Raw genomic sequence first — 18,177 nt, 5'->3', positions numbered from 1 at the left:
ACCCGATTGGGTGACGCTTTAAAGCCGCGAGTAGATGAGGTTCGAGGTGCCCGGTATGTGTGGAGTAACACAACCTTCCAGTTGTTGAAAAATCCAACCCCCTGCGCACACGGTGCCTTGATAATATCCCTTTCTTCGCTATGATTTTGATCAACACGATTAGCATAGAAAGGGCTTTGGAAAGCTTCAGTGGCCAGGATACAAAGAGAAGAAGAGTGGAGTTAGATGATTGAGAGTACTTAAACCCTGGTGTTGAGCCCAATTATTTTTATGTTCTGGATTTAGTCTCTCTTTGTTCTTTTTTTTTTTCGAAAGTGCAAGTCGTGGGGAAAATTTTTAAAATGATCTTCAACTATCGTGGCCAAGGTGGTTGCTAAATTATGCATACTACAGGCATTGAGGTCAGCCACCAATCCATGTGTGGTAGTAACTAATCATGAAAATTTAGAAGGTAAAACGAGACAACAAAGCGAGACTACTTTTCAACTGGGAAATTGGACTTCATTCGTTCATTTTCATTAATTGAGCTATGATTAACTTGAGTCTTGTAACAAGCAAACAGGAAGTAACGAAAAGATGTTTGTTATCATATTGAAAAAGTTACATGTAAACCTCATCGATTTGGGAAAACATGTTAAAACACAACTAAATAAGGAAGAAGGTAATAAGATGATTCATTTTCTTTCCAAAGAGTAGTTTACTATTCTGGCCTTTTAAAACCGGCACATGTATGTCGACTTTCATGGAAAGCATTCTAATAGTTTCGCTGTCTATTGACGCTTTCCACATAAAATAAGATTTATAAAGAGGAAATATCAAATATAAGAGACAAGGTATTGCTAAACGAGGTTAATAGAAAGGGCGTTTTGAAGGTCCTGAAAAAGGGACCGGAGGTGGCCCCGGTCTTTTTAAGGGAGGACGCATTCGTTCACTTTCAAAGTCTCCCAAAGAATGTCGCCTTCTGTCAGGAGGTCCATAGCCGTGAAATCTGTTAAATTCAGGTGGGCCTTCTCTGAATCCTTCGCGAGACCTAGGCGACCTCCCTGGACCTTCGAAAGAAGTCCACAAGGAAGGGTCGTCTTCGCGAAAGTCCACTCGATTAGGGTCACCATGAGGTGACACAGGAGGGCCTCTCCATCCGGGAGGGGGATGGCCAGGATGGTCATGTGGAAATTCCCATGGCCCTCTACCATGGTCTCTGAAAGGTTCCCTTCGGTGTTCTTCCCAGCGTTCAAACTCTCTCCTTCGCTCAACGTCATTCATCATTCCCGAGTGCGACACACGATGTGGGGGAGGGGGTGGTGCATCGCCTCTGGGTATCTGTTCGTGCGGTGACCGTCGGGAATCAGGTCGATGAATAGGAGCTCCTTCAGTTGATAGCCTCTTCACCATACGTGGGCCATTAGAAAATCCTTCTTCCCTAGGTATCCCGTGTGGACGATGTTCTTGACGATGCTCCGGAGGGATAGACGTGGTTTCGAATGAACCTCTTGGAGAATGACCTTGAGGTACTTGATCGGGAGGAACACGCCCGGACATCTCTGGTTGACCGTCACGCCTTTGAACTGGTGGACCCGCACTATCCCTTCCCTGTTCAAACTGGGGACCACGAGCTTGTGGGAAAGGCGCCCTCGGTCCAAATGGCGGTATTCCACGAGGTGACAAGTTGCCAGGACGATCAAAAGGTCGCTCCTGCGGAAAGCGCGGGGAACCTCCTCTCACTGAAGGACCTAGAAAATGTGGGCCAGGTCGGGGAAAATTTCCTACTCGTGTCGCTTCACGTGCCTCAGGTGGCTGAGAATCAACGTGATCATGTCTCGCACCAAGTCCAGTGTTACCTCCAGATTCAGGAGGCATTTCCATCGGTCCTCCAATTGGTCTTTCTTCAGAGAAGTTCGACGATGATTCTCCTCTAAACTCCTCATTACTTTGAGGTCCTCTCTTCGCAATGATTTGTGGTTCTGACCGTTGGGGAGGTGCCTGCTCCGGTCTGATTTTAGAAAGAGGTTGAAATTGGCCTTCAGTGGGTGCTGGCCAAGACGGCACACCTTTTGGATTGTTATCTACAGGAGGATCAAATGATGACTGAGGTGAACTACCTGACTGCTCTTTCTGTTTCAACGTTTTTATAGAGTCACTCAGCTTCGGAAACAATGAGTCGATCAAAGAGAGGAGGGGTTTACTTTGAGGCGTATCAGAATTTTGCTGTGGAGCGACCGAAGGAGCCGAAGGAGCCGAAGGAGCAGAAACAACTGTTGGAGCAACGGTTGTACAATTGACTTCCACGTCAAACTGTTGCTGCATTTGTCTTCCTCTACTAAGCAACTGAGCCAATATGTCAACAGCACTGACTTTTTGTCCATTATCTTTTTTTGCCAAGGCAGCATCCTGCCCTCCAAGCTGGTCTGCAACAGAAGGGGTACTGCTGGAAGACGACGATTCCGATACAATTGCAGGAACAAATGCCTTGGCTGTAGGCTGTGCCCCAGAAAGGCCTGGTCCTGAGTTGCTTATAGCATTTTCAAAGAATGATTTGTTTGTCTGAAAACCGGTATTGTCTTTTACGTCTACATCCCCAAGTGGAGCTGGTGTTGTTTCTGGTGTCTCGTCACCTTCAACTAAATGCAACTCCGGAGAACCAACCGGTGACGGAGCAGACGCCTCTGAATCAGGCGACCCAATAGTACCACCAGCCTGTGAAAGACCTTCAATCACTTGGTGTATCTGAGTTCCTGGGACTGAACCTGTCATGACCTGAAGAGGTGCTGCAACTGGCAAAGGTGCTTGACTGTGTACAAAGCCGCTACCAAGTGGTTGCAGAGACCCCATACTACCCGGAAGTTGCGCATTTGCTCTCGGAAGTAACACTGTTTGACCTGACAGTTGTGGAAATGGCTGCTCTTGCCTTATGGCATGTCCTGTGCCAGGTAAGGGTCCTGACGGCTGCATTAACTGATTTTGAGTCATGCTAGGAGAAGGCCGTATTGGAGGACCTCCAGGTCTGAACTGAGGTGCAGGAGCTGGAAAACGAGCCCTTTGTACCCCCATAAAAGGACGAATGACCACTCCAACTGGAGCTGGACCAGGAGGACCTAGTTGTGGCTGATGAGGCAGCATGCTGCCCCGCAATGGCATCACAGTACCCAGATTTGGAGTAAGAGGTTGGGCAGGCGCTACACTGACAACAGGGGAAATTGATGGATTACTATCCTGGGGTGTTGATTTTGCTGGCTGGGAATCTGAACTTTCAGTGGAGTTAGGTGTTTGAACATTGCTACCCTTGGCATCGTCTGCACTAGCCTCCTCACTTGTCTCTGACTTTTCACTGTCTGAATCATCTTCGATTTCCATGTCAGCAACTTCAATGTTGTCAACAGTTGGATCGATGGGTTTTTCTTCCTCTGGGGATTTGTTGCTGCCTTTCTTTCCTTCTGTTGGAGTTGATGGGGCTGATCCTTCTGCAACTTCAGGAAGGCCTGATGTGAGAAATGATGATTGTGGTGCTGTTACAGGCCCTGTCTTTGCTTTCTCTGCTTCCTTCTGAGCTAGCCTGTTCATTTTGCCATCAACTTTTTTCTTCAATGATGTGAGACGATTTCCAAAGGTCTTGTAAGCCTGAAATATAGGAAAGTTTAAGACAAATTACTAAAGTTACACAATTAGTTAATGCAGATTATTACCACACCAACAGAAAAATATATATATCTAGTTTCGTCCACTGCATAACTGAAAGTAACTATATTATTATCTTAAAACATAACAAACATTTCCCTTTGATAAATTGCATACCCAATTACACAGAGCTCAGGTAATAAAAAGACAAGACCAGTCATCATTTCTACTCAAGAAAATTTGCAAAATCTTTTCCTACACAGATTATTTACAATCATTTTAATACACTTGTCTGTTGCTAATGTCAGAAATATAAAAAGTAAAGTGGGGCATGGGGAGTAGGATGTGAGCCATAAAACTTACTGCAAAGTTAAGATGTCCTAAACTATTCTAATTGTGGAATATCACATACTGCATATACATGTAGTAACTCCTAGCACAGTTTGCACATCAAGTACATGCGTTCAACTTTAAACAGTGTTACCACTGTACTGTATAGTTTGATCAATCTTTCATTTGTATAGGTAATCACATGAGGCCAAGTACTATTAAGGATTAATTGCACGAGAGTTTTCAAAATTTTCCAAAATTGCCCGAGTCGCGAAGCGATGAGGGCAATTTGGAAAATTTTGAAAACTCAAGTGCAATTAATCCTTAATAGTACGAGGTCTCATGGGATTACTTGTTTATCAATAAAGGGCAAAATTTGTACGAAGGAAAATCACATGCGCAGTCTATTTTTATCTGGGAAGCAACGGATTAGCAATGCAACGGATTAGCCAATCATTAACAGGTAATCATGCCCTCTCTTGATTACTAAAAATGCCCTCAATTAAGAAAAAAATGCCCTCTCTCTCAACCAATCAAATCAGTAATTTTGCCCTTTATTGATAAATTCAGTAAGCAGAAAAGCTATTAATATGTATATCACCCTAACAATCAAGGAAAACTGATGCATATATGAATGTGACAGAAATTGTAGAGTAGCTACTCACATGAACAATGACTTTAACTTCTCCATAGGCAACATCAAAGAAAGCTCCTCCATCTTCAAGTACTTTGATCAAATTTTTCCTCTCTTCCTGCTCGCGCCTGAGTGTTTCTGAGAACTCTTGCAACTTAGAGGTAGCCAACTCATACTCTTCACAAAATTTTCCTCCACCTGTGCGATCTAAAAAAAGCACAGGGTGTACAAAAGGACAAACATAAGATGACAGCAATGTCCAACACCGTGGTTCCTACATCAAAAGTCAATTGACCCCTTAACTCCTGTGGGTGATCTAGTCAGAAATTCTCCTTACAATATCAATACAATATCAATACAATATCAAGCAGACAAGTGATGACAATTAACAGTAGAAAAATTTTAATGGGGAACAAAGTGGTCAATGCAATACCAAATTCTCCAACTAACTTCATAAGAATTTTATAACAGATACTAAAGAGAATTACTATTTAGATCTTGGGAATGGGTGGGATAAAAAGTGTTTCAGACTATGTGTAAGGATGTTTTTGGAGGACTTTTATTTTGCTATCATTATGGCTTCTCAACAGAATCAACTCTTGATCTCTGAATTAATCCTCAGCTATTCTAAAGTTCTAAAAGCGAGGTGATTATAATTGATCAGTGTTGTTATATTGCCATTAAAGTTACTAAGGTCTTTCCAACAAAATTAATCTATCGCAATACTGGAAACAAACTACAATTCTGCATAAATTCAATTGAGCCAATTGGGTGGTAGAAACTGAACAAGCAAGGATGAAAAGGAATTAAAAAAATTCAGGGCACATTTCCTGCAATCAAAACAGCCAGTTTTGGTGAGATGACCATGGTAACAATACTTGCATTGTCAAAGTATGTTAGTTTAAGTTAGGATAGTCCTGAAATGTTGTAGAAGGTTACTTATAAAGTCAACAAACCTTTTAGTTGGCGAACACTCTCCAGATCTGATGCATCAATCCTCAAAGAATTCAGTTGAGATTCCTTGAGAGTAAGTTCTCCCTCAAAATCCCTTAAAGCTTTCAGAGCATCTATCAGTTTAGAGGGCTGGAAAGGAAAAGGAACTTAAGGAAACAGCACTAACAAAAAAATCCTCTTTTGCTTAACCCTTTATACCCTGACATCAGTATGCATATTCTCCACAGTTTTCCATACATTTCCTCAGGTGCTGATAGGGAGAATTTGTTTAAAAATCAAGAGCTGCTTTAGTTGGTGTTCATTTCCTAAATTCTCATGAACTTAATGGTAATTCAAGGGTGATACTGTAAGGAGAAACTATATGCTAATCAATCTTAGGGGTCAATAAAGATTTGAACAAGATGCCTTTTGACACAACACATAATCCACAAAATCCAGGGGAAAAAATCTAAGAATTATTAAAAGGTGAACAGGATGAGCAAAATGTTATAAAAGAACAATAGAAAAATGCTTAAGTTCCATAATGATATTTTTTCAGAATGTCATTAGTTTATTAAACCTACATCATTTTGAAGGCAATTGAACATAGAAATGGTGTTAAGCAAAGCATTGAAAAACTAAATCAAGATAATGATGATGATAATAATAATAATAATAATAATAATAATAATAATAAATAATAGTAACAAAACATATTTATGCAGGATGACCATTTCAGTTATAAAAACTGCTATCAAAGAAAAAAAAATAAAACTAGGAGTCATTTCAATTTGAACACAATGAAAGCCATTCTTTATATATATATATATATATATGAGACAACTCAGCATTAATGTTTTCAAAACAGCTCTTAACTTCTAAGAGTGACTAGCATCTAAATTCTCCCTATATTATCATTTCTACACCAGACATTACAGTCATAGGAATAAAAGAAATGATCACCAACTAAAGAAAATCCTGATTATCAAACAATTTCTTCTGGTCAGTAAGAGATAAAATATATAGAGAACATTATGATGAACATTTATACAGATGCTAGAACATAAAGGGCTAAGATGGGAAAATGACTTTGTTGACAAGATGTTAGCTTTCAGATTCTGATATACAAATTGCCCTGTGATTTGATCATACATGTGAGAGAATACAATTATGAGGTTGCTGTTTTCAACCTTTAACCTACTGTGGTCATATGAGGCTTCTGAGATAAATCTTATGATCCCAGTTCCAGGGGGAAGGGCCTCTCACCTTAAAATCTGCTGGCGGTAACCTCTTTTGTTTGGGTGATTTCACCTCCTTTTCCTTCTCTTTTTCAATAGCTTTCTCTTTTACTTTCTTGCTTATAATAGCAATATCACCTGAGGCTATAAACATCATAGGTTATATAAGAAACATCATCCACTAATATGTAAATGACAAGCTGAATTATACACACATTTTGATTGGTTCTTACTTATGATCAGATGCATTGCTGATGTCACCATTAACAACATTTCACTTTTTTTATTAAATAAAACATTAAGATTCCATGTTGCCATGGGTCTGTGCAGCAACAGATTACAGAAGACATCAAAATGTGGCACACTCCCGTGTGCCTCATGTAACAATTTTTTAGTTGTTACACCATTTTTACATCATATGTGATCTATCACTGAACAAGACACGTTTTTATATTTATTAAATATAGACAAATGTGAAATCCACAGATTCACTTCAATTTACATTTTTGCCATCATTTTATTGAAAATTATAAAAAGATATTCCATGGGATGGAAATTCCTATAAAAGGCAACACTTGAAGTGAAACAGTTTCCTTATTGCCAAAGGCCATCGAAATATCAACACAAAAAACTGTTTAACAAACAGAAGCACTTCGTATCTTATATCTTTCAAGCCGTACCTTACTGTCATTAATGTAGTTGAGACAAATAAAAGCATTCATTGACATATTGGGTATAGTTGGATATTTTGAATATTTTATAACTGTTCAACAGTGAATAGGCTTACCTAACTTATTGCGTAAAGCTTCGAGGTATTCCTTTTCGAACAATTTTCTCTCTTCCCAAATTTTTATAACTCTTTCCACGCTTCCTTTAATAGAACTCTCGCTGAAAGAAAATTTTTTAAAAAATTGAGACCCAAGATAATCTTTCGCGCACCTGCATTAAACATCCGTATAATGTGATGATTAAGAACACAAACAATCCATTTGCACGAACCTCAGAAGAACCATAGCCTCTTTCAGAATCTTCGTAAATGCATTGCTGAACTCTTTGCCCTTCTTGCGGCTGTTTTGAAGAACATCATTCACCAAATAAAACAACACCAATCGGCGATCAGCTTTTGAAGCTGCAACGAAACAAAACATCGTTTGGCAAGTGACCCTGTGAGCAGCTGGTCAGAGAATCGTGGAGGGTTAATTTGAAATGCCATTGCCCACGAACGTACATTTAAAATTAGTAAGCTAGATCAAAGTGAACATCTTTGTCGAAAGAATACCTCTTCTGAGCTGGTCCAACCACACATTCGCCATATCGCTGGCATTCTTTTTGTGATGAATCATCCACAAGGAGACTGTTTGCACACTGTCCTGCGCGGACGACATATTTTGCAGCTTGCGTTCAAACGCTTTTTGATTAAGAAGCGCCATGTTGCTGCTGGTAAATGATGGAACGTTAAGCATGCGCTGAAACGGAAGCCGCTGATAAGTTTGGTTGTGCATTAGTCCTCTGTGGAGAGGTGCTAATCCCTGGACGTCAAAAATACGCCTCGTTACCAAATCTCCATTTCCGCTTTTTGGTGCACGGCGGTATCAGAGTGAATCAATCATACCGCAGAAGCTAAGGGAAATGCATGCATAGGCAAGGAAAAAAGCTTCGAATGAGTGGATTGTTTAAACACAACCACGTTTTTATCACATGCTGACCACTCCTTAAGGGGCCATTTTGAGAAAAAAAAAGCATGAGACACATGACTAACCTGTGACCTCATCCTAGGACGGGTTATTAAGATGGCAGACGGTAAGATGGAACGAAGTTGCGCAAATTCCTCTACTGAAGAGAAAATGGAGAAATCCTTTGATCCAACTGAATACCAACATACAAGATATAATCCTCTTCGTGATGATTGGGTTCTCGTGTCTCCTCACCGAATGAAAAGACCGTGGAAAGGTCAAGTCGAAAAACCTCAAGAGGAGGAGATTCCTCGCTGGGACCCCAAGAATCCATTATGTCCAAGAACAGTACGTGCTAGTGGAAAGGTAAGCATTAACATTGGAAAGCTCAGAAGTCATACACTTACTGTGAGAAGAATACTAGAATGACTCTGATCTCTCTTTACTCAGAGAACATGTACAGGAGCGAGAACCATTAGGAATCCACCCCTCCCCTCTTCTCCCCTCCCCTTCTAAGAGAGTAGTAAAGGGGGTCTCCTGATCCGGTCTCACGTGCGAATTTTAGAAAAATTCATGGTTTAAGTATATTTTAAACAGCATTCAGAACAATGCAAAGAGGAAACTCCCACATCAAATTTGTAATTCTCCTTACTGTCAACGATATAATTCTTATAATGTTAGTTCAGAGAATTTAGTTTTGGATCAACCAATTATCCCTAAAGTGATCTTTTTCTTTATTCTCATCACTTATCTGATTGATATTTTATAGATAATGTAAGGAGAAATTCTGTTTTGGTCAATCATGGGAGTTAAAGGGTTAACCTTTCAAAAATTGCACGAAATGTGTTATATATATAACTAAATAGGCTGCCATTCAAAATATTACTCAACAAATTGACCTCTTACTCGTGAGATAGCAAAGGGCTGCCTCTCTTTCTTCCATCTCCCAGCAATCTGTTGAACAATTAGGAGCTACACAAAAAGACATTCTTGACTTGAACCCTGTAACCCCTGAGAGTGACAAGCATCTAATTTCTCCTTACAATATCACCCCTTGAATCACACATTAAGGTCACAAGAATAAAGGAAATAATCACTTTTAAATAAGTTCTCAAATGTGAAAAGAATTCTCCTTGTCAGCACCTTAGGAAACATATATAGAACAGTATAGAGAATAGGTAAGCTGATGGTAGGCTGTGAAGGGTAAATGAGGTTTTAATTTTTATGAATGACCAGAGTATTTTTTGAAATGTGCATTGCTAAGTTGTTTCAAAATGGCAGTGTCTTCTGTAGCATTTGTAACACATTTTAAGACAGTGTCAAAACAATCAGATGGCTCTTTGCAATCTAAATAAATATTATAATGGTGGAGATGAGCTATATGTTTGGGGGGTATGCTTTTCCTTAACCCTTTAAATCCCAAGATCCCACTAGTAATTCTTCTTAAGGTCTATGTATCCCACAATTCTTATCTTTGAAGAGTTTGGTAGTGGATCAACTAATAATCCCTTAATTGATTTGATAATTTCTTTATTTTTCATCACTTGCCTGCTTGATATTGTATCAAGAGAAATTATGAGGAGAAACTCTGTCCTAGTCACTCATAGGTTTGAAGGGTTAATGTGAAAAAATTAACAGTGATGACAATCAGGCCTCTTCAGGAAAAAGTGTTTTTGCTTCCCCCTTTTGAAATTTTAATTCACAATAAATTGTTTGCTCTTTATTTTTGAAAGGAAAATCCAGACTATGAAAGCACCTATGTGTTTGAAAATGACTTCCCTGCCCTGTTACAAGAGGAAGCACCTGCACCAGGTAAAGTAAATGCTGCGTAACATTATGGTAATTCAGACATCATTTTGTGGTAGTGACTAAATGAGACTTGCAGGAAAGAGTTGCAATCTATTTCAGTTTTCAGTAAAACATCAGGTATAATTTACCTCGCCCAATCCCCCTACCCCCTTAGCTAAAAGACACAAACTAATCAAGTAGTTATATGTGATCCTCTTTGTGAAAGAATTTTGAAGAAAAGACTGAAGTAAAAAACCGACTGAATAAAGGGGGTAATTTTCTAAACAAACTGTGGTGCTGCGTCAGTGGGAGAGTATTACAGGGTAATTTATCAATTGAGTTGATAATGTAAATTGGCCACTGTAAAGAGCTTCAAAGCTGATGTTTCGAGTGTTAGCCCTTCATCAGAAGGAATGACAGAGGTCATTCCCCTTGAAACATCAGCTTTGAAACTCTTTACAGAGGCTAATTTATGTAAAAAACAGATAGGTCTGATTATAGGCAATTGGTGATCTGCTGAAGTACAGTCAAATCTAAAATGGCTCTTTTTTTTACTAGGTCCTTCTGCTCACCACTTACTGAAATGTGAACCAGCTCAAGGAACATGGTAGGAGAAATTAAATTTTTATGGTATTTTTTCCTTCAAAGGGAGACCCAACCAATGAAAAAAAATCAAATTATAGTGAAGAGTGAGGTATTCTGTAAAATGACAAGTTGATCTATGTTTGCTGGTCCTCTGTGTTGTTTTGTTTAGTAGAGTGATGTGCTTCCATCCATGGTCTGATGTTACTCTTCCTCTTATGTCTATTGATGAAATCTTGGAAGTCATTAAAGAATGGATCAGACAGTACCAGGAATTGAGTAAAACCTACCGCTGGGTTCAGGTAAAAATCTTGTGAGCAATTTGAATTTAAGAATTATTTTTTAAAGGAAACCCTATTATCAAAATTGATCTTTAAAATTAAGATTTTTCATATTCCTCAAGAATTATTTAATTAGCCCAATGACCCCATGCTTGGCAGCTGGGTGTTGATTGATGTTTTCTTACAATTCAATCACTTGTCTTGTTCACTCAGTCAAGTATTTATTTACTTTCCCTTTCTCCTGCCCTGGGGAGGTTTTTTTGAGCCCTCAGGGCTTTTTGGTTTGTTCATTAAAGAAGGCCAAACAGTATTACTTGTTGGTTTTCTTGTTTTTGAGGTTTGCAAGGAGAAAAGATAAAAATGAAGGGCACCTATTTTGAAATTGGAATTTTACACACATCAACAAGTCGGATCCTATCAATAACAATTTACAGTTGACCCAATTGACCTTAAAACTTTTGTAATCAAAAGAGGTACTTTTTATGACAATAGTGAAAACCATGTGACATCATACAACCCAAAAAGGCACCTGCCTAGTTATCCATATATGCCTTATGCTATCCATTATATTTAATTTATTGATTTTTATATAATATAATTCGAGAGTTTTAAATGGTAATTTAGCAAAAACAGCACGATTTGTCCAAGATCATTTAACAAGCCAATGGTTCATTAACTATGAGGTGTTGTTTGCTTTAGATATTTGAGAACAAAGGTGCTGTTATGGGATGTTCTAATCCTCATCCACATTGCCAGGCAAGTTGTCTTTTACCAAGTCTTCATTTGTTTGCATGCAATTTAAAACCCCACTTTGGAGATACTGGATTTCCCCAAATAAGTGCCCACCTCAAAGGCCAAAATGTCAAACAAGTGTCCCTTCAAATAAGTGCCCCCAACCCCTCCCTCACTTTTTTTATTTTTATTTTTTTTAATAGTTAGCATACAGGGAAAAACCTGTTTCTATGGCCACTTTATTTATGACCTTTAAAGCTTCAACTACAGCAGAGTTAGTACGGGAGATTAATAAGCGTGCCCCTTAATTAAGCACCTCCTTCTAGCAAGCACCCCTGTCTTTAACTCAAACTTTTGAATAAATGCCTGAGGATTCATTGGAGGAGAAACTGTACTCAGGAAATGTACTCAGGTACAATATTGACAGGATACTTTGGTTTTATCATCTGAGGTAATGAAATAAATTGGCCATCATAGAGAGATTCTGAAGCAGAAATTTCAAGCATTAGCCCTTCGTCAGAGCAGAGGGCTAATGCTCAATATGTCAGCGTTGGAACCTCTCTATGGTGGCCAGTTTACTTTTATTGAATCAGTTGATGAATCTAAATTATCTTGACTCATAATACCCCTACTGACACAGCACCACAGTTTCTTCAGGTAACCTCTCTTGTTTACACCTACATATCAAAAAACAAGTGAAGTCATGAAAATCTGTTTCACTAATGGTGGGCATGCAAGACAAGTTTTTTAATCTGTCACTCTTATTAGAATTAATAATGGTGAATTCATTGAAAAATTTTAAAAATCAGAAATGCTCCATCCAAGTAAGGTATTGTACTTTCTGTTGGTTTACTTATCTGTCAGTAAGCTAAAGAAGAAAATACTTTTGTAGTCCTTTTATTATTCCACTTGGTCACATACAGTGTAAAGAGCTATTTCCATGATAAAGATACATCCTGTTACTTAAAAATGGGATGCTAAATTTAATGCAAGGGAAGGCTTTTTTTATCATTTGTAACATCCTATCCATTTTTTCAATGCAGATCTGGGCAAGTTCCTTTCTGCCAAATGAAGCAGCAATAAAGGTAAAATTTATTTTGAAAAAATTGTGCCATATGTGTGTAGATTTAAAGGAAAGATGTGTCATTAGTATTGTACTGTAAGAACATTCAACTTTACATCTACTAGAGGGTGTTTACAAGTAATTAATGATGTTGAATGATGCATCTTATAGCATCATATTGCTGAAAATCAAGAAATTTCTTGTAGGAGATACTAATGGTGATTTTTAATTTAAAAGAAGTGTTTTTGTTAGGAGCAATTGCTTCTTGGTCACCCCTGGGAATGTAAAGTTTCACCAAATTTCTACTATGCTTTCTCCTTAAATGCTTGAGATGGCCCTTTACTTGATGGTAGCAGGATTCATAATTGCAATACATATTTGCAGTCTGCCAATCTGGAGAAATCTTGGTACACCTTATTGCTTTAAGTTGTAAGACAAAGTGTATAAGCAAGATTTCAATGTACATGTCAATGGTTATTTTGAATCTTGATTTGTTTTGTTTTGTTTTTTTTGTTTATGGCAGCATCGGACACAACAAGAATATCTAGAGAAACATAAAATACCAATGCTAGTTGAGTATGCAAGACTGGAGGCGGAACAGAAGGTTTGTTTTTCATTTTAAACCTGTGTCTTTCATGGTCAGTATGGATGAGAAGGATAAGCCAAGCATTTTTGAAGTTAACTTATACAAAAATTTGTGCAGATGTTTGAAAACTGAGATAAATGTTAGTATTTATAATACCTCATCTTAAGGGCATTAGGTCACAGGAGAAGGAGTATTATTTTTGCTTAAGTTTATCATCCAGTTCTTCACTAAATCAAATTAGATGTGGAATGCAGTTATGGAACAATATGTGATGCTCTTTTGTGTAAAATTTTGTGCCATTAAATGTGAAAGACAAAATTTTTTTGAAAAGAATCTTTTGACTCTGATTTCTATGTACCAAATAGATTCCATGTTGTCATGAGTCTGTTCTGTATCAGGTCACAGATGATGTCAAAATAGGGTAAGAACAAAAAGGTGACACACAAGGCACAGCCAAGTGTGTCACAGGTGTTCTTAACACATTTTTGACTTCTTTTGTGATCTATTACTGTGCAAAACATATTTGGGTGGTTACGCTTATTTGCACTGTGGCTTCCAATTTAGGTCCGTATTGTTGTGGAAAATAGTGACTGGATTGTAGTGGTTCCTTATTGGTATGTAATGTACTCTTTCTTGATACATTTGCAAACACAAGGCTTTTGACATTACTCAACCTATGTTTCCTTTACTGGTTGCCTTTACTGTCAGTGACTTAGAATTTTCTTTCAAAGTTGATGTACAGCATTTGGTATTAAATTTAATGAATATTATTCACTTTACAGGGCAACTTGGCCTTATGAAGTTCTGCTGCTTCCAAGAAGACATGTTCAAAGATTATCAGATCTCACAGAAGAGGAGCAGAAAAGTAAATTTAATTTCTAGATACTTTATTTTGGATAGACTTTGTAGATTGTGTTTAAAAGTCACTAAAGATCACATTCAGATTGTGTTCTTTTTATTAGCTGAAAAGGGTTGCTGATCACACCCAAAAGGTTTTTGTATAGATATGGGGTTACACATTTTCTTTTGAAATTCAGAAAAATTTTAAATTGTTTGCTACTTTTTGTTACAGATCTTGCTGATATAATGAAGAGACTACTGACCAAATATGACAATCTTTTTGAAGTTTCTTTTCCTTACTCTATGGGGTGGCACGGTATGTATACTATCAAGCGTTGAACCTTTTCCAATCTCTGGATACCTTTTAATTAGTCTTCTTTTACAGTCTGTGATGGTTTGGTCTTGTGGTGCAACATATTCTCTTCCCCATCAAAAGCTGCTTCAATTAGAACAAAATTCCTTTTCTTTTGTAATGAGTGTCTGTGGATATCAGGTATGACACTTAGTGCTTTTCACCAATCACTTATCAAGGTTAAGCTTAAGTTTAAGTTTCCTGTGCAGAATTGTCTGCACTTTAGTCAGAAGTTGTTCAATATGTACCTAGAAATCAGCTGACACAAATAGCTCTAGTTGCTTTTTCTGTTGGTCCATTATTTTTGCTTATATTAGGATGTTAGTTAAATCATTAATTTATTCCTTGTTGCAAACAGGGGTAACTACTCAAATATCCTTTTAAATTGTTTGTTTCAAGAGGCACATACTATCGATCAGGGTTGGTTGAAAATTATTGATCAATATCAGTATCCCAGCAACCATGCATCTACCCCTCCCTTAACCCAACAACAATCTACTGATAACAAGTTAGGGTTAATGTCAAAATTATTTAATGAAACCACCATTATATACTTGGAAAAGAAGAAGAGAAAAGGCTTGATGGTCTTGTGTTTGGTCCTTGAAGAACAAATTAAAAAGAAGCAAGGAAGAAAGAGAAAGAGTAGTGGTCATATCAGAAAATGCCTGTTGATAAGAAAATATGAAAGCCTGACATCTTCCCTTCTGGCCTCTAACCCAGTTAATTAGTACTTATTTTTCCACCCTAACAGGTGCACCAACTGGTAAACAAGACGCAGATTGTAGGTGAGACTTGTTGGATAAGATTTTCTCTGATTGCTGATAACCAGCAGAAAAGCCCCTCCTGGACAGAACAGGTCTTGAAGAAGAGGGGCCATAAAGTTTTTTATTATTCAATCTCTTTTTTATGACATTTTACCTACTCATCTTTTGTAAGTCAAATGAATGCAAGTTTTAGTAAGGGGCCTGATTATCTCTGAAGATGGCAAAGACTTCTGCAGAAATTCAAAAACCCTCCTGATATATACAAGTATCCCTTAAAATTCTGACAGTCTTGTGTGTTATTCCCTTGAAAATCAACCATTTGGGAAGAAGAATGATTCTTTACAAAGTTTCCTCTCTTATTGGACTAGTTTCCATCAGATTTTTACTCTATGTATTTCTCTAGCATGTGTCAATCAAGGCTTTTCAAAGGCATTTTAGTTTTGGCAGGTATAGGGCTTCTAAGAGTTTCATGTCAACAGAACATCTACCTTAGTAGATCGTAAGAACATTTCTGCAGCTTCTCTTAACTTGTGAAAAGGGTATCCTGCTCTTTTTTAAAAAGAAATCACCACCTTCACGATGAATGGTATCAATGAAGATGATGATCATTGTTATCATCATCATTATCATTATCAATTGTTATTATAGTCATTATGATTGTTGTTTTTTCATTCTTCATTGGTAAGATTTATATAGAAGTTAGTGACCAGTAACAATTTTTCTTTTTATGAACTATTCCATTTTGATCTGATTGCAGTCACTGGCAGTTACATGCACATTACTACCCTCCTTTGCTTCGTTCAGCCACGGTGAGACTTGTTCCAATGTCATTTCAATTGGCCATCACAGGGGTGGATCTAGGAGAGGGATGCAGAGGGTGCACACCACCACCCCCCCCCATCAAGCTGACATGTGGCTTTTTAATACAACTTTAAGTTGTTATAATCTGTTGTATCGTCTGGTATATATGTTCTCAACAGTTCACACTCTGTCACAGCTTAGTCATAAGCCTTCCTCTTGGTTGTTCATTTATATTCCTGGATCTGCCCAAATTTCTTGACTGTATGTTTTCAGACTGAATTGAACTCAAGTGGTCCTAATGGCACTTTATACAATGGCTATAGCTCTTGCAACAAATAATTTGTAAATAGCTGTCTGAAACCAAGCTGTGCTGTGTAGCTTTCAATCTAACTTACCTACAGATTGTTTGGTTTTGATTTTTTTTTATTATTGTTGATCTTTTTTCAAGACAAATCTTCATATACGAAATGTCTAATGTCTCTTGCAGGTTAAAAAATTCATGGTTGGCTATGAAATGTTAGCTCAGAGTCAAAGAGACCTGACTGCAGAGCAGGTAATTGATACAAAGTTTACCCACAGAACTGTAATAGTTAGGTGCAAAATAAAGTGGCACAACATAACAAAGCATCTTACTGTGTAACTACCTGATGTGTTTTTAGGCTTTTAATATATGCAGCCATATTTGGTCATAATATTCACTGTCCTGCAATTTCAAATAGCATGTTATGTTGACACACTTATCCCTCTTGGTTAGCTCATGTTGTAGAGGGCAGAAGTGCCTTGCAAGAGGTGGAGGATTCAAGCCTCACAGCAGACAACACTCTTAATGTGCTGCCTTTGCTATGACAAATTTTGTAAATGGTTATAGACATTCCCTATATTAGTCTTTTCAACTAAGGATGATAATCTCTAGGCCTGTTTCCTGCACCTTCTCTGTACTGGTTAGCAGGGGACTTTGCAAAACCCATGCACTTGTAGTCTGGCCTTGTTGTTGATCATTCAGACCCTTATTTAAATCAGCTGTAAAGCTGAACTGGGTTAGCATGTCTAAATATCACAAATAGGTAAGTAAAAAAAAACCCTTGGCCTTGCCTGTCTCTTTCAATTCTTGTTAAGAGGGTGTTTGACTTTTGGTTTGGTTTTATTCACAGGCAGCAGAGAAGCTTAGAAATCTTTCTGAAATTCACTACAAGGTAAACTGACAGAGAATAACTTTGTCTTTTTTCTTATATTCTTACCTCATGTCTTGCACCTGAAGTGCTTTCAGCATTGTTATTGGGTAGTGCATTGTGGAAATTATTAATTTATTGGTTATTGTTATTGTATTGTAAGTTTCCTTCATTCCTTATTCTTATCACAACAACTGATTAGACATTTATTTATTCATTTAAACAGAATAGATGATATGCCAAAGGAGTGGTGATTTAAAATGATTTGATGCAGTCATAACTCACTGCATAAAATTGATACTTGAAGTTTACAAGAAAGTTCTAGTATACTGGAGTTTGTGGAGACTGAAATGAGTTTTGAACCTTAATTAATTATGAACCTTTGCCCTTAGGAGTAGAATTTTTTTTCAAATTTAAATGCACTTATAGGGTCATCAATAAAATTGTTTTTGATGCCCCATGTATTGAAGTGTTCTTGTTTGTGAAGTAAGTTTCTGAACATTTAATATCATTTTTATGAAGTATATTTTAGAACTGTTAATAATAAAATGGAAGAATGAATGCACACCTTGTGAAGTGTGTGTCACCACTGAGTGGAAAACATTGGCTGAAATCACATCATTGTTTATAACCCACCCATTAATTTTTGCACAATTTTATTGGCTACTTTAAATCATGTGGTGCAAAATCACAGGACAGTCATAAGGCAATAACCCTGTTTAAAATGAAACGCAGCCAACCCAAAAAAAGCCAGCTCAAGATTTTCATCTTCTTATCTCTGTTATCATTTTGTAGAGTC

General features: G+C 37.6%; 2 protein-coding genes across 2 annotated transcripts; one reads left to right on the top strand and one right to left on the bottom strand.

The window, feature by feature from the left end:
- Positions 1–677: 677 nt before the first annotated feature.
- Positions 678–8,210, bottom strand: LOC131778131 (regulation of nuclear pre-mRNA domain-containing protein 2). The gene is made up of 7 exons (XM_059094513.2): positions 8,027–8,210; positions 7,747–7,876; positions 7,535–7,635; positions 6,776–6,891; positions 5,533–5,659; positions 4,608–4,783; positions 678–3,615 (listed from the first exon to the last, which is right to left on the bottom strand). The coding sequence occupies exons 1-7, from the start codon at positions 8,208–8,210 to the stop codon at positions 850–852; spliced, it is 3,600 nt and encodes a 1,199-aa protein (XP_058950496.2). The 3' UTR covers positions 678–849.
- Positions 8,211–8,317: 107 nt separating this feature from the next.
- LOC131778098 (galactose-1-phosphate uridylyltransferase) lies at positions 8,318–17,981 on the top strand. The gene is made up of 15 exons (XM_059094482.2): positions 8,318–8,786; positions 10,154–10,232; positions 10,767–10,815; positions 10,963–11,092; positions 11,771–11,827; positions 12,847–12,888; positions 13,390–13,470; positions 14,017–14,066; positions 14,235–14,317; positions 14,525–14,608; positions 15,396–15,429; positions 16,166–16,217; positions 16,697–16,762; positions 17,361–17,402; positions 17,605–17,981. The coding sequence occupies exons 1-15, from the start codon at positions 8,538–8,540 to the stop codon at positions 17,611–17,613; spliced, it is 1,107 nt and encodes a 368-aa protein (XP_058950465.2). The 5' UTR covers positions 8,318–8,537; the 3' UTR covers positions 17,614–17,981.
- The last annotated feature ends 196 nt before the right edge of the window (positions 17,982–18,177 follow it).

Source organism: Pocillopora verrucosa, chromosome 4 (assembly GCF_036669915.1).
Source record: "Pocillopora verrucosa isolate sample1 chromosome 4, ASM3666991v2, whole genome shotgun sequence".
In the NCBI taxonomy this organism is placed as follows: Eukaryota; Metazoa; Cnidaria; class Anthozoa; order Scleractinia; family Pocilloporidae; genus Pocillopora; species Pocillopora verrucosa.
This window is presented reverse-complemented; position numbering and strand designations above follow the sequence as displayed.